Source organism: Dipodomys spectabilis, unplaced genomic scaffold (assembly GCF_019054845.1).
Source record: "Dipodomys spectabilis isolate Male_0828 unplaced genomic scaffold, ASM1905484v1 ptg000175l, whole genome shotgun sequence".
Classification (NCBI taxonomy): Eukaryota; Metazoa; Chordata; class Mammalia; order Rodentia; family Heteromyidae; genus Dipodomys; species Dipodomys spectabilis.
This window is the reverse complement of record NW_024870852.1, coordinates 10845064-10872192: the sequence shown is the minus strand read 5'-3', so window position 1 is coordinate 10872192 and position 27129 is coordinate 10845064. Positions and strand designations below refer to the sequence as shown.

At 53.6% G+C, this 27129-nt stretch overlaps 2 protein-coding genes across 2 annotated transcripts in view; both read right to left on the bottom strand.

The window, feature by feature from the left end:
- The window catches only part of Bpifb4 (BPI fold containing family B member 4), a 30031-nt gene extending 25585 nt beyond the window's left edge, over positions 1-4446 (bottom strand). The window contains exons 1-4 of the mRNA XM_042694645.1: positions 4332-4446; positions 3438-3500; positions 1991-2534; positions 544-648 (exon numbers count right to left, since the gene is read on the bottom strand). Coding sequence (XP_042550579.1) covers positions 544-648; positions 1991-2534; positions 3438-3500; positions 4332-4446 — 827 coding nt within the window. The remainder of the gene's footprint in view (positions 1-543; positions 649-1990; positions 2535-3437; positions 3501-4331) is intronic.
- A 6799-nt stretch (positions 4447-11245) lies between these two features.
- Positions 11246-25147, bottom strand: Bpifb3 (BPI fold containing family B member 3). The gene is made up of 15 exons (XM_042694770.1): positions 25030-25147; positions 24213-24369; positions 22053-22157; positions 21592-21732; positions 21060-21123; positions 19512-19572; positions 18677-18768; positions 18385-18564; positions 17699-17752; positions 15984-16154; positions 15442-15509; positions 14616-14658; positions 13736-13799; positions 12545-12621; positions 11246-11275 (listed from the first exon to the last, which is right to left on the bottom strand). Exons 1-15 carry the CDS (start codon positions 25139-25141, stop codon positions 11246-11248), a joined length of 1419 nt encoding a protein of 472 aa, XP_042550704.1. The 5' UTR covers positions 25142-25147.
- Between the last annotated feature and the right edge of the window lie 1982 nt (positions 25148-27129).

Below are 27129 nucleotides of genomic sequence, written 5' to 3'. Positions count from 1 at the left end.
GACCTTGTGTGTCTACAGAGGCAGCACGAGTGGGAAAATGTCTCTCCCTCTCTGCCTAGACTGAGATGGGTCCGTATAGATTGGTATCCCAGAGAACCAGCCAGGCACCTGACTTTGTAGACATAGCCTGATCCCTGAGAGCAAACCTATGCCAGCTAATAATAATGATAAATAACAATAATAATAATAGTAGTAGTAATACATGGCAGGTGCTACAGACAATCTGCCTGTAGCCCTCACTGCCCAGAAGAGAATCCCCCATGTGGGAGAAGCCACTAAGGCTCAGTGACATTGGGAGATGGTTCTAAGGTCACAGTTTGGGAGAATCAGGAACAAAGCCAAGGCTGCCCCTGAGTCTAACTGCCTGCCCTGCTAACAGTGTCCCAAGACTGGCTTGGGGTCAAGCGGCTGGGTCTTCCTGGTCCTTGAATTGCAGGTGCAGACACCAAGCATTGAGAGGGGAGACTGCTTGCTCTAGGGAAGGGGAGGCGGGGGGGGGGGGAAGGGGTCCCTGGGACCCCCTGGAGAGGGAAAGACCCTCACCTCTTCCCGTTGATGGCCACGCGGGTATACAGACTCAGGTAGACGCCCACGCCAGGCAGGAGCCGCACGGACACCCTGGGCAGGGTCAGCTCCACGATGCGCAGCCTGTGGGAAGGAGAGTGGTGAGAAGGCCACTGCCACTATTCGCTCACCCCCAGGGCCTCCTTCTGGGCCCCTTCTCTGCTCCTGGGCTTTCCCTCAGACTCCAGCGACACCTGGCTTCATGGACCTATGGAATCCACAGAGGTTAAGGGTGGAACATGGTACCATCCATCGACTCACTGCCTGAGACCCACTGCTTGCATTCTTACATATTTCCTTCTAACTCGTTTTTTGTGTTTTGTTTTGTTTTTATGGTGCAGGTCCTGGGGCTTGAACTCAGGGCCTAGGCCTTGTTCTGAGCTTCTTTTGCTCAAGACTAGTGCTCTGCCACTTGAGCTACAGCTCTACTTCCAGCTTTTTTTTTGTTGGTGAATTGGTTATAAGTCTCATGGACTTTCCTGCCCAAGCTTCAAACCACAATCCTCAGATCTCAGCCTCATGAGCAGGTGGTAGTACAAGCGTAAGCTATTAGTGCCCAGCTCCTTTGAATCCTTTTTCTCTGCCAAGATGTCCCCCTCCCCGACTTGTGTCTGCTTCTCTACCTGGGTCCCACCTGGGTCTTCACACTTCAATGACAGCCTCCTGCAGGAGGCCATCTGACCTCCCCCCTTTTGCATGTTCTCCCCACCCATGACTGGACAGCTAGCTTCTCCCTTTATCCACGCCCCATCTAAGCCCCAAGCTCCTCAGGCCAGGGCTGTGTCTTTTCCGCTGACCATTAGCTCTGTCCCCACTGCCAACAATAAGTGCATGTCATAGTTGATGAGTAGGCCACAATGGTTGGACATAGTTGAAATAAGATAATAATGATAATAGATTCTCCTATAACATATGAAATTAGACGGTAAGCTATGTATGTGGCATAATGGAAATCTTTGGGCTTCTCCTACTTACACTGTAAGACTCTGAGATTCAGAGAGATAGAAAGAATGACCCAAGAATTCAAACCATGCCACAGAGGCCTCTTTAGAGAATGCTAAAGTCTCTCTCTGTCTCTCTGTCTCTGTCTCTGTCTCTCTCTCTTTGGTCAGTCATGGGGCTTGATGTCAGAGATTGTGTGTCCTCCTGAGCTCTTTTGCTCAAGGCTAGCGCTCTACCACTTTGAGTTGCAGTGCCACTTTGGGTTTTCTGGTGATCACTGGAAGTAAGAGTCTCTTGGACTTTCCTGCCTAGGCTGGCTTTGAACCTCTGATCTCAGCCTCTTGAATAGCTAGGATTACAGTCGTGAGCCACCCACACTGGAACTAAAGTCACTCTTGAAGGCCACCTCTCCCTGGAAGCCTCAGGAAGTGATGTTCCCCCATTTGTGGGGCCCCACCCCAGGCCAAGCCCAGCCCCTACTTACCCGGTAATTCCTTGCACAGTGCTCAGGATGCCACCTTCACCGAGTACTCCTAGAACACCCCCTCCTCCGAGAAGTCCTCCATCGCCAAGAAGACCACCTCCACCGAGCAGGCCACCTTGGCCTGACAGGATGCCGTCCGTGGCCAACATGCCCCCGGTGCCCAGCAAGCCCCCAGGGCCCAGTGCTCCCGTGGCCAGACCCGGCGGGAGCTCCCCAGGCCGCAGATCCCGCCGCAGATCCCGCCGGCGGCGACGCCTGGGCCCGGTGCCCGAGCCAGCGGCCGACCTGTACCGCCCGTAGTCCCTGTGGGCGCTGTAGGCATAGGGGCTGTGGGTATAGTAGTGGTCCTGGTCGCTGCGGAGGTCTCGGATGCTGCCGTCGGGCTCCAGGATCTCCCCGTAGCGGTATTTGCCCCCCAGCTGGGCGGTGTTGTCGTTGGTCTCAATGAGACCGTATCTGTAATTACCACCGAGCTGTTTGCCATTGGTATACATGGGGGGAGGTTCTCGAACATGGAAGTCGTTGTAGGGAACGCCACCGACACCTCGGGGAAATTCAGCGCGTCTGTAGTCACTGTAGTGGTGTTGGCCATCGCCCAAGGGACCGCCACCCAGCAGCCCCCCACCATGGCCACCACCGCCACCCAGCAGCCCCCCACCATGGCTACCACCACCGCCCAGCAGCCCCCCACCACCGCCCAGCAGCCCCCCACCATGGCTACCACCACCGCCCAGCAGCCCCCCACCACCGCCACCCAGCAGCCCCCCACCATGGCCACTACCACCGCCCAGCAGCCCCCCACCACCGCCCAGCAGCCCCCCACCATGGCTACCACTACCACCGCCCAGCAGCCCCCCACCGCCACCCAGCAGCCCCCCACCATGGCTACCACCACCACCCAGCAGCCCCCCTCCACCGCCACCCAGCAGCCCCCCACCATGGCTACCACCACCACCCAGCAGCCCCCCTCCACTGCCACCCAGCAGCCCCCCACCGCCCCCTAGCAGCCCCCCACGATGGCTACCACCACCTAGCAGCCCCCCACTGTCACCCAGCGGCTCCTCATCACGGTCATCATCACCACCCAGCAGCCCCCCACCATGGCTACCACCACCACCCAGCAACCCCCCACCATGGCTACCACCACCACCCAGCAGCCCCCCACCATGGCTACCACCACCACCCAGCAGCCCCCCACCGCCCCCTAGCAGTCCCCCACCATGGCCGCCACTATCACCACCCAGCAGTCCCCCACTGCCACCCAGCAGGCCCCCACTGCTACTGCCACCACCACCTAGTAAGCCTCCACCCAACAGGTCGCCACCACCCCCTCCTTCCCCGCCACCAAGCAGGCCCCCGAGAAGCCCTCCTCCCCCACCACCGCCACCTCCACTTCCACCAAGCAGCCCCCCCAGGAGGGGTCCGCCACCATCACCACGGGCTTTACCCATGGGGACTTCCCTCAGGGCTGCACGGACAACATCTCTGTGCTGCAGCGTGTCGGAGATGGCTGTGGAAGGGGGGGATATCTGTCAGTGCCTCCCTGTCCTCCACCCTACGTAGCCAGACCTGGGGGTGGGGGCAGGGGTGGCTCACTTCCCACCCCCAGTAAAAGGCAGATCTCTCTGGGTCCATGCAACCCTAACCTGTAGTGAATGCACTAAGGGTTAGGTTTGCCTGGTTCACACCCATCAGTCAATCCTTGGCGGACTTTTCTTTGTTAGCCTTCTCTCCCCCTGTTCCTCACTTGATTGCTTATAACATCTACTTCCTCGGGCATTAGCAATTGCTAGAAGACAGTCAGGGCCAACGTTATGGGTGAAGACACTGAGGCCTGACGAAGACACTGAAGACAAGGGCGGCCTCTCAGAGAGAAACTAATCTTCATTTTACCCTCACTGTAGCTGCAGGCAGGGGTGGGGCAGGGAGAGACTCCTCACTGCCCAACAACTAAGTGAGGCCCTAAGTAAGGATGGGAGGCAGGAAGAATGTCAGCCTCGAATCTGATGGCCTCTGTGCACTGGGAACCATGCTGGCCGCCATCGGTCATTGGATTCTTACGTTAGCCCACTTTTCCAAGAAGACAAGTCAGCCAATCGAGACTTGAACCTCAAGTTCCTAATCTCTCTTCCTGTGGCCTCAAGTCCCCAGCCTGCTGCCCAGGGGAGCCCATAAGTGCCCAGGAATGGTAGCTGAAAGGAAAAGGGGGAAACTAAGACCCAAAGGAGAGAAGTCACCTTGCCCCTAAATGGGAGATCCAGCAGGGAGAGTCTGTGAGTATTTGGGAACTGGTTGACCCGTCTTCCCCACCCCAAGCCACCCGCTTCAGGTATGAACTCACCACTGCTCAGCACATCTTTTGTAACTCTGAGGACAGTGTTTACGGTTGGTTTTTGCGTGTGGACAACGCTCACAGCCACCGCGAACAGAACAGCTGCAAACCATGCCGTCCACATGTTGGCACTGCTTCCCTGCTTCTGCTGAGGAGATGACATTCTGCATGGCTGTGCCCAGGTGCTATCACCTTGGCCAGCAGCACAATTGGGGATCCTCAGCCGAGTGTCAAAGCAGACTAAGATCCAGGCACAGGAGGGAATGGACTAGGGTCACATAGTGAATTCTAACATATTCTGGACTATGTGTGTGTGTGTGTGTGTGTGTGTGTGTGTGCCAATCCTGGGGCTTGAACTCAAGGCCTGGGCACTGTCCCTGAGCTTCTTTGGCTCAAGGCTAGCATTCTACCACTTGAGTCACAGCACCACTTCCAGCTTTTTGCTGAGTAGCTTTTTGGAGATAAGAATCTCATGGACTTGCCTGCCCTGGCTGGCTTTGAACCACAGTCCTTAGATCTCAGCCTCTTATGTAGCTGGATGATAGGCGTGAGCCACCAGCACCCAGCAATGTCAGAATTCTTGATACCACCTTTTGAATGTTTCAAATGGAAGCGAATCTGGTGACACAAAGTAGAGTCATTAAACAAACTGTCCAAAAGCTAGATGTCAGATAATGGAGAATTTAGAAAACAAGAAGAGGAGTGATGGATTCCAGCATGAATGTAAACTAGTAGCAGGTGGGTTTGATGGGAACTGTTCTAGGATCTACTCAACTAAATTCACCCATTATGCACCTATCCATGTGTTCATCTATTTACTTCCACCCATCTATCCTCTCACTTTCCTATCTATCCATCTATCATCCACCCATTCATGCTCCATTCTCCTATTCATTATCCATCCGTCCATCCATCATCCATCCTCCTATTCACCACTAATCCATCTATCTATCCATCTTCTCATCCTCCCATTCATTCATCCATTCATTGTCCATCCAACATCCATCCTCATCCATCCATTCATCCAGTCACTCTTCAACCCTCATCCATTTACATCACGTACCAACTTCTCTTTCCTTTGCTTCCCCAAACTTCCCACTCCCACCTACTCCGAGCAGACTTTCTGGAGGCACTCAGAGACGCATGTATAGCTGGGTACCAGTGGCTCACACCTGTAATCCTAGCTACTCAGAAGGCTGAGATCTGAGGATTTGTGGTTCTAAGCCATCCTAGGCAGGAAAATCCATGATCTCCAATAAACTACTCAGAAAAATCCAGAAGTAGAACTATGGCTTCAGTGAAAAAGATGGACACCAGTGGAAGACATTTCTGATCTCTGCAAGCAACTGAGTGGTGTCACGGGGTAGCAGAGACTGAAGGGATTCAGTCAGCCTTCCTGGAAGAGCGGCATGCAGCCTGTGCACAGTTGGCATTGACATGTTCAGGCCTATTTAAGGATATTCTTGGGATTCTCCTGACTAGGCAATGTTATAGGCAAGGCATCTGGGCTCCCCTAGGCAGGCAGGTCTCTCTTCATCACCTCCCCAGGCCTCAGCCTCCCCCCTGGGGGCCAGGGCTGAGTAGGGAAGGGGGTCCTCCTTACCCCCAGGAGGTCCCGCAGCTCCGTTCTGAGGGGTCCTGGTCACCAGCCCCTCTGCTTTTGACTGGCTGCTCACAGTTCACCCTTATATAGCAGTTGTTGGCTGAGCTGGGAACTCAGATAGGGAAGCATTGTGTAATTCTGAGAGATCAATTACAAGAGACCGGAATTCAGATTTTCTCTGGAAATTGAGCATTGAGCCCCCAAACCACACGTGTTTGTGGTTTGTGGCTAATTCTAAGAAGTGTGCTCAAGCCCGGATGGCGGCACACGAGTTGGGGCTTAATCAGTCCGGTCTGATGCTCGACTGGAGATTCCAGATAGGTTCCCCAGATGGACACATTGAGATTCAAGCCCCAAGGCAGGGACATCCCATTCTGAGGGGCCTGGGAAGGGGCAGGCTGGGGCTCTGTGGGGTTCTGTGGGGCTCAGCCCAACATGACCAGGACCACATCCTGCTAACCCCTGAGTTGGTATGACCTTGTGCCCTCCACTGCCCTTCTTCCAGCTTCCCATTACTGTCTGATGCCTATCCCACTGCTTTGAAGACTAAAGCCTCAAAATGGGCCCAGACCTGTGCACCAGGCCCACATGATGCCATACTGAGTCACTGGTTCCTGAGTCTTTATGCTATCCCATTGTCCAGAACTGGGATGTGTGCTACAAATGCTTATTTGACAAATATATTGCCTTTTAAATGGAAATAAAAGGCAGAAAAGTCCACTGTGCCTCTCTCCATCCAAAAGCAGAGACTAACACACACTGCTAACAGCAGAAGGCAATGGCCACACATAGATGTCTGGAGTCTGTCCCTAAGCTCTCTGCCCATCCTCAGCCTGGAGTCTAACTTCCCTTGAGGCTGTCCTGACCATTCTGAAAGGCTTAATGCTATCTGGCACCAAGGAGATCACCTGGGCTTAGCGTCCAAAAGGCCCCTTTGTTTGGAGCTACAGCAATGTAAGGACACCCAGAGTCCTGGTGTGTGTGTGTGTGTGTGTGTGTGTGTGTGTGTGTGTAGATAGAAAGAGAGAGAGATGCTTTAAAGGTGACTCTGCCACCCAGGGGGCCAAGTGTGTAGGTACGTATGGGATCGCACAGGAACTGCGGAGGTCAGGAAGCCTGCCATCAACCACTTCTGTCTGCCTTTGTCTCCCTCATGTAATAGTCAGCTTCCCACAGCATGGTAGGGGTTCTTAATGCCTTGTTTGGCCCCTGCCCTAAGGGTAGGGGTTCAGAATGTGGTTTTAGGCTGGAAATTGAGAAGGAACTGGGCTCAAATCCTGATCACGTCACTAGTTATGTAGCTTGATACGATACTTAACCCCTCTGCCATGCCTCAGTTTTCCCCATAGTTCCTAGAAGCCGGATGAATTCAAGGAGTCGATAACGTAAGAGACATAAAGCCCAGGCAGCAGTGTATGACACCATGGATGTTGGCAAAGCAAAGCAAGGAAGACTTGCAGCATCAAAGTGAGGTACTTTGGCTTGCCTTGGGAGATCAGAGTCATTCGGATTAGGTTTGCGTTGCAAACATGCTTCTGTTACTTCGTGGCTGCGCAGTCCCATTTCTCAGACTCCGCATCCATACATGTGAATGACATAGGATACATGAGAGAAACAACTTAAAGGAGGAAAGCTTTATTTTGGCTCGTGGTTTCTGAGGCTTGAGTTCATGGTTTGCCAGCTCCATTGCTTTCGGCTTGTGGAAAAGAAGAACATGGTGGCAGGAGAAAGTGGTGGGGAAAAGCAGCTCTCTCATGGCAGTGGGGAAGCAGAGAGAGAGAGACAAAGATGGAGAGAGACAGAGACAGAGAGAGAGAGACAGACAGAGACAGACAGACAGAGTGACAGGGGGCCAAGGACAAGGTATCTCTTTCAGAGGCACTTTAACCCACTTTGTCTAACCAAATCTGTCTCCCCTGAGCCCTTTCAACCATGAACATATCCAAGGTAAATCATTGATGAAGTTAGTGCCTCCTGATCCAATCAACCCTCAATAATGCCACCTCTGGGGACCAGGATATCAACACATGAGCCTTTGTGTATATGTGGCATGTGTGTGTGTGTGTGTGTGTGTGCACTACTTTATATTCAAACCCTAACTGGATAGAAATGGCCTGAGGACATTGTGGAACACAGTGTCCAGTGCAATGTTAGATATGGATGTAATACCAATCTACAGGAAGCCGTTGATAAACATTAGCTGCTCTCAGCACTTTCTGCACAGCCACAAAGCTCACCGTGACACAGCAGAACCCACTGTGACACCGCAGAGCTACCAAAAGCCACAGAACTCACCATAAAACCACAAAGCCCTTGGGGCTGGGAAGGTGGCTCAGTGGTAGAGCGCTTGCCTTGCATGTATGAGGCCCTGGGTTCGATTCCTCAGCACCACATAAGCAAAAAGAAAAAAGCCGCAAGTGGCGCTGTGGCTCAAGTGGTAGAGCGCTAGCCTTGAGCTGAAGAGCTGAGGGACAGCGCCCAGGCCCAGAGTTCAGGCCCCACGACCGGACCCCCCAAAAAAAAGAAAAGAAAAGAAAACCCACAAAGCCCATCAAGAAGAAGCAGAACTCACCACAAAGCAAGGAAACTGTAATGCTCACGTCGTAGGACTACCATCAGAAAGACCACTGAGAATCAGACATTCTGAAATGCAAAAGCAAGGTGGGCTGCAGCTCGGGCTTCATCCTACACACCGACACAGCGGAGCTTAGGAGGAAGGCCCTGAGCTGAAATTTCACAGGGCTTATAAAGGCAAAAACCACAGAGTTACAGCAACCAGATGTGTTATCAGGACATTCTGGGGCAATAAGAGATGATAGGGAGTTATCAAACCTTTTGGGCCAGGGCAATACAGAGCAGTAGGGGGTTATCAGACTGGTTGGGCCATCTGTGAAGTGAGGGAAGTTTGTGGCCACACAAACAGATAACTCTGTCCTTGGGATTTATGTGAACTCTGGTTAACTTTGACACAGACAGGTCAGTTCCTAGAATTTATGTTCGCTCTGGGTCACTCATAGTTTAACATAAATGACAGAATGGCTGCTGCCTCAAAATGGTGTTAGTTTAACTCTTCAGGAACTCGCCATGGTAAAGCAGAATTTACCATGAAGCTACAGAGCTCACTCAGACGCAGCAGAGCTCACTACAACGCAGCAAGCCTTTCCTACATTTGAGGAGTCCTGGGTCAAGGACAAGAATGAGACCAGGGCAGGGCTCATTTGGCAAATGCAGCCATGACCCTGCCTTCTGCCTGGACCAAGGACGCTGTGTGAGGGACAGAAGGCCTGTGCTGGGCATGCCTGCTCAGGGAGATGGATCCAGGCAGTGAGCCATGTGCAAACAGTGAGTTGTTCTTTGTCGTGTGCCAGACCCAGTGCCCAGCATTCGACGGCTCTGCCCTGTATGAGTGCAATCATGTTGCCATTCCACACAAGCACCGACTATGTATGAATGAGTCTCCCTCAGTACCTCTGCAGGAAACTTGTTCCTTGTGAGACTAACACTCTGCCACTTGAGCCACAGCTCAAGCATTTTTTTTTTTTTTTGGTAGTTAATTGGAGATAAGAGTCTCACCAGCTTTTCTGCCCTGGCTGACTTAGAACTACAATTCTCAGATCTCAGCCTCCTGAACATTTAGAATTATAGGCATGAGCCACTAGTGCCCAGCTTTGAATGACTTCTTATTGGCACTGAGGATCAGTCACCGAGGGCTGGGGGCAATGAACTAGTCAGATGTGGTGAAGAATGGATGGGAAGAGGAAGAGGGAGAAGAGGTCAGGCAGGAGGCCAGGGAGGGACTAAGGAGCCACCTGGAGTTGGTAGAAGAGGAAGAAGGTAAGACCATACCTCAGTGACAAGAACCACTTCTCATGCACACAGTCCTATCCTGAGAAGTGGTTTAACCCTTAGAGCTCCATTACTCTGTCTTCCAGACAGATTGGGACGTGAGCTATATGAAAGGCAGCAGCTGCAAGGAGAGCTTGGGTTCAGGCAGCTGATGCTTCCCGTGTGGAAACAGGAGAGAGAGGGGCAGAAGTGTTGTGGGGAAATGTGTTATGATGAGTGGGAAGGAAGGAGGGGAGGAGCTGGGAGCATGACCTCAGGGTCTTTTCTACAGGTGGACAGATCATCAATAGGCTCCAGCCCTGCTGTCTGCCCTGGGTCCTAAATGAGGCTCTGAGACTCATCTCTTCATGTGGGCCACCCCTGAGTGACAACATGGGACCATTCCTCACCATTAAGGCCCAATCTGACCGACAGACTGGAGCCCAAGATGGAAAGACAAGGACCCTCAGTCTCTCATCCCAACCCTGCCACTGTGCTAGCTAGCAGGCCCCTCTTCAGCCTCAGCTTCTCCATCTGCACTGGTGCATGAGGCATAGCTCTTCTGTTCCAAGTGTGCAATCAGCCTAAGAGGTGGAAAAGTCTCCCTGGTCCTCGCTGCTTCCCGCAGGACCAGCGGCTCCTGTCCATCCTAGGAAAACTCCTCAACCCACCAAAGTGCCACTTACATACCCCTCCTGAGACAGGTTCAAAAATCTGAGACAGAGAATCAGACTCAGGCAGATTCCTGGGGGCAGAGTTAAAGACAGAAACATTAAGCTAGGTGCTGGTAGCTCACTCCTGTAATCCTAACTAAGGAGGCTAAGATCTGAGGATTGTGGTTCAAAGCCAGCCTGGACAGGAAAGTCCATAAGACTCTTATCTCCAATTAATCACCAGAAAACTGGAAGTGGCGCTGTGGCTCAAGTGGTAGAGCACTTGCCTTGAGCTGAAGAGCTCAGGGACAGTGCCCATGCCCAGGCCCAGAGTTCAAGCTCCACAACTGACACACACACACAAAAAGAGTTATTAAGAGGTAGGAGCAGAGGAAGGGAGGAAGGCAGGACAGGGAGGAATCTGAGGCTCCCCGTACTAGCTAGATAGGCTTGAAGCTCAATGCCTCAATGTCTAAGCCCCAAGTCCCCTCACCTCCCAGGAGCTCCTGCTTGGAGCTGGGTGGGCCTTGGCAGCTAAGGGGCACAAACCAGCCAGGAGGAGGTATATTTACTGATTTACTGACACTTGGCACAAGAGGCAGTTTATTAACAGTCAGGACTTTTGCTGAGGCCCAGAAAAACTCTCCGAAGTCGATTTGTGGCTAACCCCACAGGCCCCACTCCAAAATGGGGCAGAGTTGCAAGGTCAGAGACGAAGAGGACCTGAATGGAAAAGGGAAACTTTATACTGTCACCAATGCTGACTAGAGACTGGGAGGGAAACTGAGGCAGAGTAGACAGATGAACAGGGCTCTGTAGTCAACAGAAGGTCATGGCCAGCTTCAGGAAGCCACAGTCAGTACAACAGCATTCTGCAAGGACAATAGTTGTCCATTAGCCTCCCTTCTATCATCTGAATCCTCATTCCCCCACATTCCCCGGCTCGTCCCTGAGCCTGGCCATCTGTACCTGTACCCTGCCTTGGGAGCAACCTGGACACCATAGGGCACTCATGAATGAATGTTTGGACAAGAGGGAGAGTAATAAACAGGTGATGTCCACTGTGGGTCAGCTTGCTGACTGGAGACAAGTTCAAGCTAGTAGCTCATGCCTGTAATCCTAGCTACTCAGGAGGCTGAGACCTTGAGAATTGTACTTGGAGGTAACCTGGCTAGAAAAGTTTCTCCATCTCCAAAATATCCAGGAGGCATGGCTCAAGTGGGAAGCCTCAAGTTCAAATCCCAGTACTGTGCCCTCCCCCAACAAAGAGAGCTTGAGATACAATCAAGTGTTATGTCTAGCACAAGAATGTATTATAGAACCTTAGGTCAGAAATCTGAACTTCCTCATCCTTGGTCCTCACCTTAAAAAGGAGGGGGGGGGGGGTTACAAAATTCTCTGTTCTGCTCCCCTCCTAGAACTATTGCACAACTCGAAGTTGTACTTGTTTAAACTGGATTGTTAGTGAAATCACCTCGATATTCTGCATGAAAAAATGTCACTTGTCTATCAGCCACATCTACCACAGGATAAAGCAGGGACAGCACAAGTATTTACTGTCTGAGGACCAGGGAAATTAAAATATCATACTGTGGTACATCTGAAGTTCCATTCTACAGACCAGAAGTATCTGGATTCAACAGGAAAAAATGAAACTCTGTCGTTGATTGACAATGTCTACATGCATGGCTAAGTAAGGAAAGAGTAGAAATCTGTGGGCCATGTATTTGTCATTCTTTTGGTTTTTTTTTTCCATTTGTTTTGTTTTCTTTTGTTAGTCATGGGGCTTGAAGACTGGGCTCTATCCCTGAGCTCTTTTGCTCAAGGCTAGTGCTTTGCCACTTTGAACCGCAGCTCAAAACTTCCAGTTTTCTGGTGGTTTCTTAGAGGTAAGAATCTAATGGACTTTCTTGACTGGCTGGCTTTGAACTGTGATCCTCAGATCTCAGCCTGAGCAGCTAGGATTATAGACATGAGCCGCCAGTGCCTGGCTCATATTTGCTGTTCTTGAGCTAAGTAATTTATAATTCTCTGGGGGCAGGGCAGAGGAAGAGGGTCACATACAAGTGTAAGACCCATGGTTGAGGCGAGGACGGGAGGGGGGAGGGGGTGGGAGAGTACGATCTTCAGGGGAAACTCACCTCAATGATCTCCAGAACTGAGTTGGCAAAATTGACATTGAGAATCTTAGGCAGAGGAATCCCAACCTCCAGGTCCACTGTAAAGAGAGAAGGGTTGAAATCGAACATACACCAGGAAAGGGGATTGGGAGTTTCAGATACTGGGGACCTCCTCACTTTGCCAGCTCTGTTATACCACTTTTTTGGTTTGTTTTGGTTTTTGTTGGTAGTGGGGCTTGAACACTGGGCCTGGATGCTGTCCCTGAGCTCTTCAGCTCAAGGCAAGTGCTCTACCACTTGAGCCACAGCACCACTTCCAGTTTTCAGGTAATTAATTTGGAGATAAGAGTCCCATGAACTTTCCTGTTTGGGCTGGCTTTGAACCTCAATCCTCAGATCTCAGCCTCCAGAGTAGGTAGGATTACAAGCATGAACCCCCAGCACCCGGCTTTTTTTATGTTTTAAAATTGCTATTATAAAAGTGATGTGTAGAAGGGTTACAGTTAGATAAGTCAGGCAATGAGTACATTTCTTTTTGGACAATGTAACCCCTTCCCTTTCTCTCTCTTAGTTTTTCCCTCCCATCCCACCCACAAGTTATATAGTTCATTTTCAACATAGTATCTAGTGACTACCAATGCTGCCTTTGTTCATCCTTTGCTCTACCACTCTTGAGTTCTTTTTTTTTGGTCGGTCATGGGGCTTGAACTCTTGGCTTGGGTGCTATCCTTCAGCTCTTCAGCTCAAGGCGAGCGCTCTACCGCTTGAGCCACAGTGCCACTTCCATGCTCTACCACGCTTGAAGCAACTGTTTCTCTCCTTGGGGTGACCTAGGTTCTACTGACAAACTTTTCACTTCTTACACTCAAATCTGGAAGGGTTCTTTTCTGTTTGGGCCAGGCCTCTGAGAGCCTCCTCACCCCCTTGCTCACTCTGGTGCTCAGTGCACAGTGCACTGTGCACTGGTGCACAGTGGCCATTCCCCACTGGTTTTCAGGATCCAAGACACATCTGGCTTTGGGGTCCAGAGTGTGGCCTGATGTGGGTGCCTTGAATGGAAACACTGGCTCCTCCATTTCTCTCATCTCTTACTAATGGAGATGGATTCCTCTCTGGCCTTAGTGTCCCCATCAGATAAACAGAGAGGATTTGACTCACAGTCTCAAATTTAGATACTCTGTGTGTCTAAGAAGATAGCCAAGTCTGCCATACCATTGAGCTTTGGCACATAGGCAGCCCGGAGCACGTCGCTGAGCCATTCCTCCAAGCGGGTCACCTGCAACAGGGCAAGGTGAGAGGGGCTTTGCAGGGAGCCTCCCCACCCTCCCAGGGACAGAGGCCCAGTGGCCTTTATCCCCCAGCTACTCCCCCCCACACACACACACACAACCCCAGGAAACAGTTCCTGGAAGTCACAGGATCCCTCACGGTAGGCTGTCCACCAGTGATACTAGAGGGGACTCTGATTTAGGCTAGTTTCACCCTTGGTCTAAGAGTAGCCCTTGTAAAGAATCTATGGGGCCTAACAGGAGGCCGTGTCTAAGACAGAGGGAAGGAAGGTGCCGGGCTTCAGTAGAACTCTGGGAAGTGGGACCTAAGATTCAGTCAAATGTTCTAGAACCTGAGACCAAGAGGAGATGCCAGGGCCTAGAACTCTGTGAGAAGCAGAAAGTTCATAATGTGTGTGTGTGTATGTGTGTGTGTGTGTGTGTGTGTGTGTGTGTGTGTGTGTGTGTGTGTGTACCCTGAAATGCTAGAACTTTCTGAGTTCAGGCCCTTAGGGCTTGTGTGAAATTCCAGAGCTTTGGACCCTCATGAGGTTCTAGATGTTAACCTCTTTGTGAGGGTGCTGAGAAGATTCACTACTTTCCTAAGATGCGGCTTTACACACACGCATACACACAAGCACATGCGCATCATATGCACACACACACTTGTGCATACACATATGTACCCTCGCATGTGCCCGCTCTGGCTCGCTTAGGCAGAGCCCACATGGAGGCTCAGCTGTGACTCAGCCCCCAGCTCCTCCCACACACCTGAAGACCCTCACCCCCGCAACCAAGGCTCTCTCTGCACCCCCAAAACTTACATCAAAGGACTGCACAAATGAAGAGGCCAGCTTGACACTGAGCCTGGAGAGAGAAGAGAAATATTGAGGTATCCCAGACAGCCACTACACCCCCTTGCTAAAGCCATTCTGCTCACTGCACCCCTAGCCTGCCCTGGCCTGCAGCGGCCATGGTTCTTGTGTGGTCAGGAAATGGTGATACAGGCCTAGTTCTTCTACCAGGCTCTGACTCAGAGACCAGTCAGATGCTGGTGGCTCACATCTATGATCCTAGCTACTCAGGAGGCTGAGCTCTGAGGACCACAGTGCAAAGCCAGCCCAGACCGTTTTCCTACCTGCAAAAGAGACAAAAGAGGGATCAACCCCCTTTGAGACTGTGACCATCGCGTTTGCTCCATGGGCTCAGAGCCTTGACCCTACTCCCAGCTGTCTGCTCTGGGTAAGTGAGTGGTGCGCCCCAGCCTGAGCACCAGACACAGGAGTCCTGCATACAGCAGATGCTCACCAGAGCCACAATTCCATTAAGGAATCACACACAGCCCAAGTGTGGGTGAAAGAATAAAGCAATTGCCAACACTGCTCCATGATCCTCTTGGGGTGACGCCACGGGGCATGGCCTCAATGTCCTGGGGCACGCTCTGAGCAGAGGTCTGAGCAGAGAGGGGGCTGTGGGAAGCTCTAGTGTCCCCCCAGCGTTCCCTCACTGCCCCCTTCCAGCAGGCGCCAGGACTGGCAGGTGCTGGAGAAACACCTGGCTCAGTCACGACTCAATGCACCTCAGGCCGGGCTTGTTTTAGACAGTCCCTGATCCTGGTTCCTAGCGCCCAAAGCAAGGGTCCCACCTCACCGTTCCAGGGACAGGGCGATGTGAAGCCTGGTGGCCGAGGGCGCCAGCTGGGCATTTAGAGTCAGCACCTGATGGGAAGAGCGAGCAGAGGGCAGTGCTGGACTCAACAGAGCAGGGGAGTCTCAGTCACCTCCGCCCTCCATGAGCCTGCTTAGGCCCCTCCCGGGTGCCAGGCGGTGGGGGAGGGCTGCACCTCCAAGGACCATACAAAGAGCTAAGGGGGAGACGCAGGACGTGGGTCCTGAGGTGCAAGGAGGGAAACAGAAGGGATTGGCCAGAGGGCTCCTCCCAGCCAGGCTGGGAGGAGAGGTCACGAACCGAGGCAGGGGGCTTGGGGGAGGGCCAGCCCTGGAGCTGGGGAGAGACAGAGGGAGCTGAGAGGCGGGGATGCCAGGAGGCAGCGTGCACAGGCCTGGGCAGGGTTAGAGCAGCAAGGAGGGGCAGGTGGGAGTCTGGGTGGGTGCTAGGCTCAGCACCCCAGCATGGGGCTCCCTCAGAATATCAGGGCTGGCTCGGCCAACCCACCCCGCTCAGTTACTCACCCCGTTTAACTGGAAGAGGGCTTCGGGGCTCCCTTGCGGGACAGAGGACAGCATGTGGATGGCAGCCGGGATGGATACAGTCGCCTTCTTGCTCTGGAGTGTGACCAGGGGAGCTTCTTTCACGCTCAGTAAGAGTATCAGATTCCGGTCTGGGGGCAACTTCCCCAGGGCCTGGAAGAGGCAGTAGCAGAACAGGTTGGCGAGTACAGCTTAGGTGTAGGAGAGTCAGTCAGCCAGTCTATGCTGGGCACTGAAGTTACAGCCCACGAGGCTGCCTCTCTCCCTGCTCGCACAGAGGCCAGTCCTCCTGTGCACATGTCCTCTCCCTCCTTCTGTGGTTGCTCACTCACCCCTAGATTCACTCCAGCCTTGCTCCTACCACCTGGCCTTTGCACCTGCTGATCCACTGCCTGGAAGCTGTGTCCCTCACCTTCAGTCTCTGCTCACATGGCACCTCTGGGAAGCTGTGCAGAACCCCCCACATAAAAAGCACACCCTGGTGTCCAATCCTGTCTGCCACTCAATCCCCTCTAACTTCCACTCTCCTCCCACCTGTGATTGTTTATTTGTACAATGTCTGCTACCCTTGCTAGAACAGGAAGCCCCCGAACACAGGGGCTTTTATCCACTGGGTCTCTTTTGGCATCAAGAGTGGGAAATATATCCCTGAACCAACGCAGGGCCTGGTATTCAGTAGGTGTTCAATGGATGTTAGTTGACCAACTGAGTGAATCACAGAATGGACATTCTGTCCCTTGTCCTGACACCCTAGCCTCAGACAGCAATGGAAACCGTGGGCGCACAATAGCTTAGAGCCCAGAAGCAGGCCCTCGGCACCCTGCCTCGCTGGACTTTGGAGACCAAAGCCCCAAGCTCAGTCTCTCTGAGTTGCCAAATCATCAGCACATTCTACCCTCCTGGCTCCACAGAATCTGAAGCCACAGAGCTGGACACACAACTGGAGCTAAGAGGCTCCAGAGCGGCGAGGCCCGCCAGAGGAGGCCAGAGGTCCCTGGGACTCCAGCCTCCCCGCCCTGGGGGCAGGGCTCATCCCAGCAGCCTCCCCAGACGCAAGGCAGGGCCCCCTCCACCATCTTGCAATCCTGCCCTTAGTCATCGTCCTGTGAGAACCCCGTCCCAGCCCTCCCCTAGACTCCTCCGCCCTCACCTGCAGGGCCTCTGACAGGTGGAAGCCCCAGCCTCACAGGTTCACAACACTTCAGACTTTGTCCTCTGCACCCCAAACTCAACTACCACCCACCTCTTCTCTGGTAAGTGCTCAGGCCCCTCTCCCACCTCTTTCAGAATCTGTTGTCCCATTAAAGACCTGATAGCAGTCATTTCTCCCTCAGGTTGAATTCTGACCCTCACAGGAACTTGGCTGGTCCAGCTTCAGTCAAATGAATGGGGAGGCAGGGGGGTGGAGGGTGGGGGGCTGGGGTCCCTCCCCCTCCTCCCTTCTCTCTCTGGAGGTAGAAAAGACTATGATCAAGATGGAGTAAGCCCCAAGCTAGAGCAGCAACAGCCATGGGCCAGATCCCCAGTCCTTTCCTCTCTAAGCCGGCTCTGCTCTCAGGAAAGGACACGGTGATAGTCATTCACACCTTGATGTGAATTTGGACTCAACATCAACTGTACTGAGAGACACTCTGGAGTCCATTCAGGTTCCCGAGGAAAGAACTACAGAGCTGAAGGCCTCCTGAATGGGCACTTACCCCAGGAACCAAAGCTGCCAGGTCTGTGGTGGTCAGAGGGACATTGCTGGGAACCTAGGTGTGAGAACAAATAGAAGAGGGATTGGCAAAGAAACACACAGAGCCCGCCTCCATCCCTCCTGCCATCACAGAAGCTCCAGTTCCCGCCGAACCCTCGCTCACGCCTGGCACACAGTAAGGACTTTCCATGCCTTCTCTGACTTCACCAGCTCCACAGACAGGAGCGCCACGCACCCCCATTTCATGGCTAAGGACACTAATTGGCAATGGTGACAGCCAGGAGATTCCACTGAGGTTTAAATAGACCCTAGGATGTTGAAGATTAGAAGCACTGACGGGCTCCAGTGGCTCACGCCTGTCATTCTAACTCCTCAGGAGGCTAAAGTCTGAGGATCTTGGTTCAAAGTGAGTCTGGGCATTAAAGTCTGTGAGGCCATTATTTCCAATTAAGCAACAACAACAACAACAACAAAAAACAAAAAGCCAGGAGTGGGACTGTGGCTTAAGTGGTAGAGTGCTATAGAGCTACGCTAAGAGGCAGCACCCAAGCCCTGAGTTCAAGCCCTACAACTGGCACCAAAAGCACACACAAAAAAGATTAGCAGCATGTCCTAAATGTGCCCAGCTCTCTTGTACACAGGAGAGGCTACCAAGGTCCTGGGATCGACCCCCTGTGCCACACTTACCAGCTCCTTGGTGATGTCCAGGTCAAGGGCACCATTGGTCTGCAGGAGCCCAAACACCGTGTTGAAGAGGTACAGAGGCACTGTCACCTGGGAGGTGTGGTCCGCCTTGGGGGGCACCTTGACTGGGACACGTGGCTTGGGGAAATCAACGACATTGCCAGCCACACTCTTCACGACAGACTGTGAGGGCCAGAGACAGTTGCAGGAAGGGCTTAGGTCTTTCCCTAGTCTCCCCTCCTTCCCCCTTTAATGCCCATGCTGGCAAGATGCGGCAGAGCCTTCTGGTACTCACGTTGATGTCCAACTCGATGTACTGGTTGGAGATGAGAGGCAGAGTGGCCAAGGTGAACTCCACGGATCCCAGGGCTCCCAGAGGCACTAGACCTGCATGGGAAGGGATGGGCAGAATGATCCCAGGAACCCAGTCCCCAGTAACAAGTCTCTATTTGCATTTATTGAGCACCTCTTCCATGCATGCTTAACACTCTACTCAGTTTTTCATTTGGGGGCATGCTACTGTCACTCTAGTTCACACAGGAGGAAGCTGAGACCCAGACAAAGGATTTCACCAGCCCAAGGCTGAGCAAGCAGGAGTGGGGGTGTAGGGGGAAGGGATGGCTATCTTCCAGAGCTAGCTGCCCTACCTCTCTTTACCAGCACCCCAGAGGGAAACACACAGCCCCAGCATTCTGTCCTCCTGAGGGAGTCCTGTCACCCTTCCCACAGCCCTTCTGTCAACATGAAGACACCATTGCCCCGTAAGCTGCTGGACCAGAAGGTCCACTGGGGCTGTGGGGCTTTGGCTGCCTTACTTAAGCCCGCTGGGCCTTGGTTTCTCTGTCTAACCTGGGAGTAAGTGTTCCCTTCCTGCTTCTGACCCCAAGTACTCAATACATGCTGCTCTGCAGCAGAGACTGCAGGAGACTGTAGATGCCTTGAGCTTCCATGACCCAAAGAGCCTCCACGCCCAGTCTACCCGCTTCACACCTCAGCCCAGGGCTCATCCCTAGACCACCAGCAAAAAGGTCTCAGGGTTCCTCCCGTTCCGGCTTTCCTCTGCCTCCACCCTGCGGCCATGGGAGCAGAGGCAGAAGGGACTGGAGGAGAGGAAGCAGGCCTTCACTTACTCAACACAGTCCCCAGGAGCTCATTCACCACGCTCAGCACGCTGTCCACCACAGGGCACAGCTGTGTGGGAGGAGACAGATGTTATGGGGGACGTAAGCCAACGCCGCTTGGTGCACACAGCTGCCTTTACTCTTAGTGGTTGGCGTGGTGATGCGGGCAGCCAACGCAAGGCAGGACGTGGAGTGTGGAGATGTGGATGGATGGGGTACACAGAAGGGGCTGTGAGGGACTCGGTAGACCCCCAGACCCATTCCTTTCATCACCTGAGTTCCAGCAGAAAATTCTAAAGGTTGCTGAGGAAACTCGAGAGACATTCCAGAGGCCAGAGCATGGGGTCAGGCCCTTCTCGGGGAGAGGTCACAGGTCCCTCCTGCCATTCCTGGTGGGTACCAGGAAGTGTGGACTCAAGAGCCCACAGAGGGGCACCTCCTCTGCTTCACCAGGCTGGATCAGGCTGTCTGCTGCCATCCTGCCATGTGTTTGCCACCACCTCCTGTACCTCCCGGGAGGACAGGGAGCAATGACTCAGCAGCCAGCCGTCTGAATCCGGGAACCCAGAAGCTAAGTCCTGTCACTACCAGAGTGGGATCTCAGCCCAGCGCTTTGTGTACAACTGGGGCCAAAGAAGAAAGGCCACCTGCCCCCAGGTCACAGCTGTTTGCAGATAGACACACAGGGGCAGCTGCAAACTTGGGCATCCTCCTCACCCCAGATTCCAGGCCTCTGGGGTCAGGCAAATCACAGAAATAAGAGGAGGAGAGGAGAGGGATGGGAGGCAGGGGAGGACAGGAAATGCAGCAAATTTGCCAAGAGAGACACCAGGCAGTCCAGGAAGTGGCTGCACAGAGAAGCCAGAAATCTCAGGATGCTGGCAATCAATCTCATCTTACATCTAGTCTATCTCACGGAACCTAGCCGCTTGCCGACTTTTGGGGGTCCATGATGCAAATGTAACCACGCCCCCTTGCTAAAATCTACCTGAGATGGTGTGGGTGGGAGGGGTAGAGGCTGGCACTGCCCCTTCTACTGCCACGCTGCTGTTTCTACATTGCTTTCCTCCTCTGGCCCAGCCTACCCCCACGGGCAGTCTTACAGGAGCAACTCACAGGGACAGCCAGCCTGACTGCCCATGGCTGTGCTTGACCCCCAAATGTGCTACCATCTCCCGTGGTAAAATGGGGCTGCTTTGGCCAGACTCAGGGTGGCCTTGAGCGGACCGAGGATGCCCATCCATGAGCAGTTTAACTGCGCCGTGCCATGGCTTACACAGCAAACTTAAAGAAAAACAGTATGCCATTTACAATACAAGTTGCAGATACAGAGCTCCAGGAAGGAGAGACTGCGATTTGGGAGCAGAGGAGCTGGCAGCCGACCGGAGATCTGGGGAGGGCTGTACCCTGCAAGCCGTGCCACAGGTGAGCAAGTAGCACCTGGCCAGCAGAGTGGGGAAGGAAACTCCAGCCTAATCTTGTCTGGCGCCAGCTTTATCAAAACCCAGGGAGGGAACAGAACAGGGAGGGGCAAGCTGGGCCCAGGGCCCCACTTACCAGGTCAGGTAGCACCTTGCACAATGTCTGTTCCACGACCCCAAAGACTGGTGTGGGCAGCAGCCTGGGTGAAGGGGGACACGGGGAGTAGGGCCTCTGCATTTCTCCTACCTCCTCTCTTGGTGGGGGTGGTGGGGCTTCCCTGCCATGGGACCTGGGGCCAGCCCAAGTGTACAAGGCCAGCCTTATACAGCACTGCAGATTAGACAGGGGATGATATATAATCGGTGCTTGATAAGTGTCCACTTCCTGTCTCTCTCAACATTTGCAGACAAGGGACATTTGCTTCTGGAACAGTGCCTTTCTACAAATGGGAACAAAATCTCTGGGTTCTATCAGGGACTGAGGATAAGAGCATCAAAGGGACCGGAGGAGGACACCCAGGAGTGGGTGACACAAGCTGTGGTTTGTGGTTTGCAGGGGTTGAACCTGGCAGGATGAGTTCAGGGCCTGCCCTGCCCCCAGAAGCCCAGGCGCTGATCATAGCAGGTGCTCTTCCCCCCTCCCACCCCCCAGCTCTGGCTGGACTTACCCTGAAGCCAGGCTGATGTGGCCTAGGAGCATGTTGCAGCGCTTGAGGACCAGCATGGGTGTCCCTCGGGGGCTCACGCCCAGTGCCACCCTGGAGGACACGTTCACCTCTGCTGCCAGCTGCAGGAGACCCCCCAGGGGGCTGCAAGATGGGACAATGGGTGTGGCCGACCTGTTAGAGCACACCCATCCAGACTGGCCACGCCCACTCTGTCCTGCTGATCCCTTAGAAGGTGGATCCCTTGCAGGGAAGGCTCAAGAGACCCTTGGTGGTCCAGCCCCAGAGCAGTGCCATCTCCTCCCCCTCTTCCCTGCCCCTTGGGTGATCTTGGTTATACAGAAGGCTTTGGAGAGTGGGTATGGAAGTCTTGGGGGACAGTAGATTGGGAGGTCTCTGGGAAGGAGGCAGGGCTGGGGGGCAGCCTGGCAGGATATGGTCATGGTCCCCAGCCAGACACTCACCCAGAGCCGTGCAGTCCCACCTTGGTGTGCAGGACCAGCTGTACCCCAAACCCTGGCAGCAGCTTCAGTGACAATTTTGGCAGTGTGAGTTCCTCTATCTTCAGCCTGGGGTGGAGTGGAGATGGGCTGCTCATTCCCAGACATCCCAAGAGCCTGGATGTCCCTGACCACACAGGGTGGTGACTCTGTCCTGGGCAGGTTCCCCATCCCCCCTCTATCTGCAGAAGCTCCGTATCCTCTCTCTCCAAGGCTGGGCACCCTCATCCACAGAGGGGGACATGTACCCCCCTTCCTGCCACCTCCCAGGGGGTGGGGAAGACAAGAGAGCAGGTGCAGTGCAGATGGAGGTAGAAATGTGACCTGGGATTCCAGCCAGAGGCTCAGGAACTCCCGTTTTTGACCTTGATCTTGTCTCTCATCTGTACTTGGCCCCATAAGCCCTTACAATGCAATTCAAACAGATCCCCAAACCCTGTCTACATCCTCTTCCAGCGAGCTCCCTTGATTTCAGTGAGGGTGTGCCCTCCTTCAAGTCTTCTTGGTTCTCAGGCTATGCAAATGTCCTCTGAGGACTCTGGTTTCAAGTTCAAGTCTCAGGTCCTAGCCTTACCCAGCAGGAGGCTGCCGCCATGGGACAGATGTGGAATCTAAGGTGCCTTCTGTGTGCCAGGCTGTATGTTAGCTATATAACACGGGTTCGCTTGGTCCTGGCACCAGTCCGATGAATGCTCCAGCCAGATGCTTCGAATTCCAGCACTGCTACTGACTAGAGGATCCCAGCCAAATGGCCCAGCCGCTCTGCCTCTCTCCCTACCCCCATGACACTGGCCACTTCCCCAGCATCACCCAGACAGCCTGTCTCCAGGCAGATGTGTCTCCAGCAGCCCATTTCCTCCTGCTGACCCCTGTCTGCTTTCAGCCTTCTCTGAGGCCCATCCTTGACCTCCCTGATTCTGATTCACCAGCAGCCATGGCAGGCCGTGTGTGTGTGGCCTGAGACTGACACATAGATATGCCCCTGCCATCCCTCCTGCCCCAGCCAAGTGAGTGTGGTAAGTTACCACTCTGTCCTGGACTTTGATCATTCATCTGTTCAGTGCACTTAATAATAATCTTTTCCTTCATTCATTGACAACGCTTAGCCCAGTGCCACAAAGCCCTGGAGGTGGTCCTTATGTTTTTAAGTATTAGCTAGTGTGTGATTTTATTCATTCATTCAAAAATATTTGAATGAAGCCAGGCTCTGATGGCTCATGTCTGTAACCTTAGCTACTTAGAAGGTTGAGATCTGAGGATCTTGGTTCAAACTCAGCCCATGCAGACAAATGCAAGAAACTCTTACCTCCAATTAACCAGCAAAATGCTGGAAGTGGAGGGGTGTCTCAAGTGGTAGAGTTCCAGCCTTGAGCAAAAAAGCCAAGTAAGAGCAGGAGTTCTAGTGTTGAAACCCCACTACACACACATACACACACACACACACACACACACACACACACACACACACACACACGAATGAATCCATCATGTGTCATTTGTGACATGAAGACACTACAGATAAAAAATAATTCAGCCTGGGAATGTGGCTCAGTGGTAGAGTGCTTGCCTAGCATGCATGAAGCCCTGGGTTCCATTCCTCAGTACCACATGCACAGAAAAAGTGGGAAGTGGTGCTGTGGCTCAAGTGGTACAGTGCTAGCCTTAAGCCAAAGAAGTTCAGGCCCCAGGACTGGCAAAAACAAAAATTCTACCCTTTCCTGGAGCTTACCATCTGCCCCAGTGAGGAAAACAAGCCAATAGAATGAATGCTGTGCAGGGAGTGACGGGTCCCGGGAGACCTTGGAGACAAATCTAGGAGGGACTAGCTGGCCCTGAGTTCTCTGGAGCAGGCTCCAGAAGGAGGGAAGGGAGGGACCATACAGAAACCTGCATTAGCCCAGAGAGACCAAGCAACTTGCCTCCCCCTCCCCCACACCACACAGTGAGTAACTAGGTGCAGTCCCTTTGTGGCAGTGTCACACAGTCATCCTTGCTCTGCCGGGTGTGCAAGAGTCCTTGCCTCTCCCCATTCCTGCCAGCCACCTGCTCCCTGAAGCAAAGGCAAGACAGGCCCTTCCCATGGGCCCTGCAAAGTGGCATCTGCTCGTTCCTGTGGGAACTAACCCTGAGAGCTCTTCCACGACACCAAAAATCCCTCCATAGCTCAGCAGGCCACCTCCTCCAAGCAGCCCTCCGGAGCCCAGCAGGCCCTGGTTTACCGATGTCACTGTCCCCAAGACATTCTGCAGGATGGGTCCCGCAATCAGTGAGTTCTGGATGGCTGCAGAGAGGGTAGGAGATATGAAGATGTAAGATGCGTCCACCCCACCCGCTGGGCTAGGCCAGCCCCTCCCCTCTGAGCTTCAGGAGCATTCTGTTTTTACTGGGATCTAACTGGAGATCACACTCAAGGAGTGGGAACTGAGCCAGTCACCTTCTCCCAGCCCAGCACTGGTGATCACCGGCCCTGCTGGCGGGAGCATAGAATGAACGCGCAAGGCCCTGACCATCTCCATCTACAGAAGGTAATGGATGGTGAGGCCAGGCCAGCATGGCCTTCCCAAGGGCTTCCTGTTCACAACTGCTCTATCCCAACCTGAGGTTGTCGCCACAGGCCACTGGGCCCTGGAGGACTGACTAACCAGATCCCCAGCAGACTTCCCAGAACTTCAGACTCCAGAAACACAGGACAGAGGCATGGCCCAGCCAGCACACTCCCTGCTCCCTGTGCCTCCTTAGCCCCTCCCTACCCTGTCCTCAAGCCCCACACGGCCTCCGCACAGTCTGGGCCCACAGTGTCCAGCCCCTCACTACCCCCAGGGCTCTGCCAACCGCTCCAAGGTCCCCATACAGAGATTACCCTAAGCAGCCTGTGCTTACCTGTCCACAAAGCTGATGTGGCAGCTGGCCCCGCCCATGCCACCCACCTCCAGCTTCTCACCTTTGCCAAGTTCATCCTTGTCAATCCGAGCGAGTGTGCCTACCGTCTCCAGCAGCCCCTGGCATGGAGTCACCAGGCCCCAGAGCAGAAGCAGGGACCACACACCCAACATTGTTGGCTGCACACCTGAAAGGGGCCAAAACAAGGACTCTGAGAGTCCTTAAGTCCCAACCTTCCCTCCATCCTCACTGCCATCACTGCCCTGGGCCCCCAGGGCACAGCCCAGGCTCGGTTTCACTCCCAGGAAAGCCTGGTCTAGTCAGGGGCATTGTGCCCAGCACCTGTGGTGTGTGGCCCAGCTTCCAACACACGGTCTCTAGGCCACTTTCGAAGACTTTGCTTTGTTAGATGTCATTTCCCAGATGGGAACACTTAAGTCCCAGAGACCGGAGTGAACTTGCCCAAGGCCACAGAGCTAGTCCGTGGCAGGGCCAGAATTCCAGCTCAAATTCATCTTAGTCCGACCCAGGGAGCCTGATAGAGTCTAGAGAGAGAGCCTTAGCCAGGCCTCTCCTGGACAGCAGGCGGGAGCTCTGGTTCTGGCCATTTCCTGCTGATTCATGAGGGCCATTTCAGAAGGAATGGCGGGTCAGGAATTCAAACGCTTAAACTTAACACTTCCCACCTCTCCCCTCTCCCTATCTCTACTGAAATAGTGCTGAACAGGGGAATGGGGTAGGAGGTGGAGCGTGGATAATTACTAGCTCCATAGAACATACAGCTTTCTGGGATTCCATGTCCACCCCTCTAGAAGATCTTGCCCCTCACTAAAAAACAGTGCCCAGACTATTTTAAGGTGTCGGTTAAATGCAGTTTGTGTTCGCGTCTTGTTGGTCATCTCTGTAAGCTCCATGAGTCTGGGGACTTGTGTCTCCAGTCACCATCTGAGGCTTTGTGCTGGAATGTCACCTGGCCAGGGAGTGGGGTCCAATATCACCTTACCCGCCAGCTGTGTGCCCTGGTTCAGGCGGGGTCTGCCAGAGAGGCACTTTCTCAGCACAAAAGATGCTCCAAGCACTGGTAAGCCCCCAGCCACCTTGACTATGTGTATCTCCATACCAAGACTAACTGGCCCTGTCAGCCCTGGTGTCTCTCATATAAGAAAATGCCCCCATTATGGAAAGCCAGCCAGGTTCCGAGACTTGGAGAAGATGGCCATGCATCCACCCACGGGACAGTCTGTGCCCAGCCCCTCAGCCCTGCTCTAGATGTGGAAAATGACTTTTTTTTCCCACTCCTGCTGAACTCCAGGTTCCTCCATCCCCTCTCCCAGGGTGAATTCTTTCTGTGTTCATCATCACGATGATGAACAGGCCAGAGCCAGGGCCAGGGCTGCCTTACCAGCCTGCGCCAACCGTTCCACAGGGGTGGGTGCGGGTTCCCAGCCTCCTATCAGTTCCTCCACCCACCTGATCCCAGAGGTGACCCTTATATGGCCCCAATAGCTCTGGGGACACAAAGGGGTACAGCTGCCAGAAACCTGTCAATGTGTCATGTCACAAGCAAACTGCGGTTTTCCCCCTGAGGGCATGGATTAAGCCTTCCTTCTGGGGGAGACGGAGGGGGCTGAGATAGGGGCCCAGGAGTAAAAGCATGAGCTGTGAGGGGGGGGGGTGCTCTGCCACCCCCATGCCCCCCATTCTTGGGCTCTGTCCAGGTTCCCCAGGAACCACTCTGATGGCACAAAATCCACTATGCCATCCACCTGCCTCCCATACAGGCCAAGGAAGGAAAAACACAGCTTAAGTCTCCTGGGCCTTCTGCCCCTCTGCCACTGGCCTAGCATGGAGGTGGCCCAGGGCCTGGAGAGAAAGACAAGCAAACTTGGGGGACAGCCACCAACTCAGCCCTCACCGCTCAAAGCCCAGCATTTGTCAAGGCTGCATCACCTTTCTGAGGCTGGTCCAGGTCACAGTGCAGAGAAATTCACTCCTGCATGCTTTGGACAGCATTTATGGAGCACTTACTATCTGCCAATGCCTGGGCTGTCCCTGTGACAAAAGATGAGCCTGTGTCCCGAGGGAACTGGCCAGTAGGAACGGTGTCATTTAAAATTTTCTAGCAGCCACACTTTTTTTTGGGGGGGGGGGCAGTCAGTCA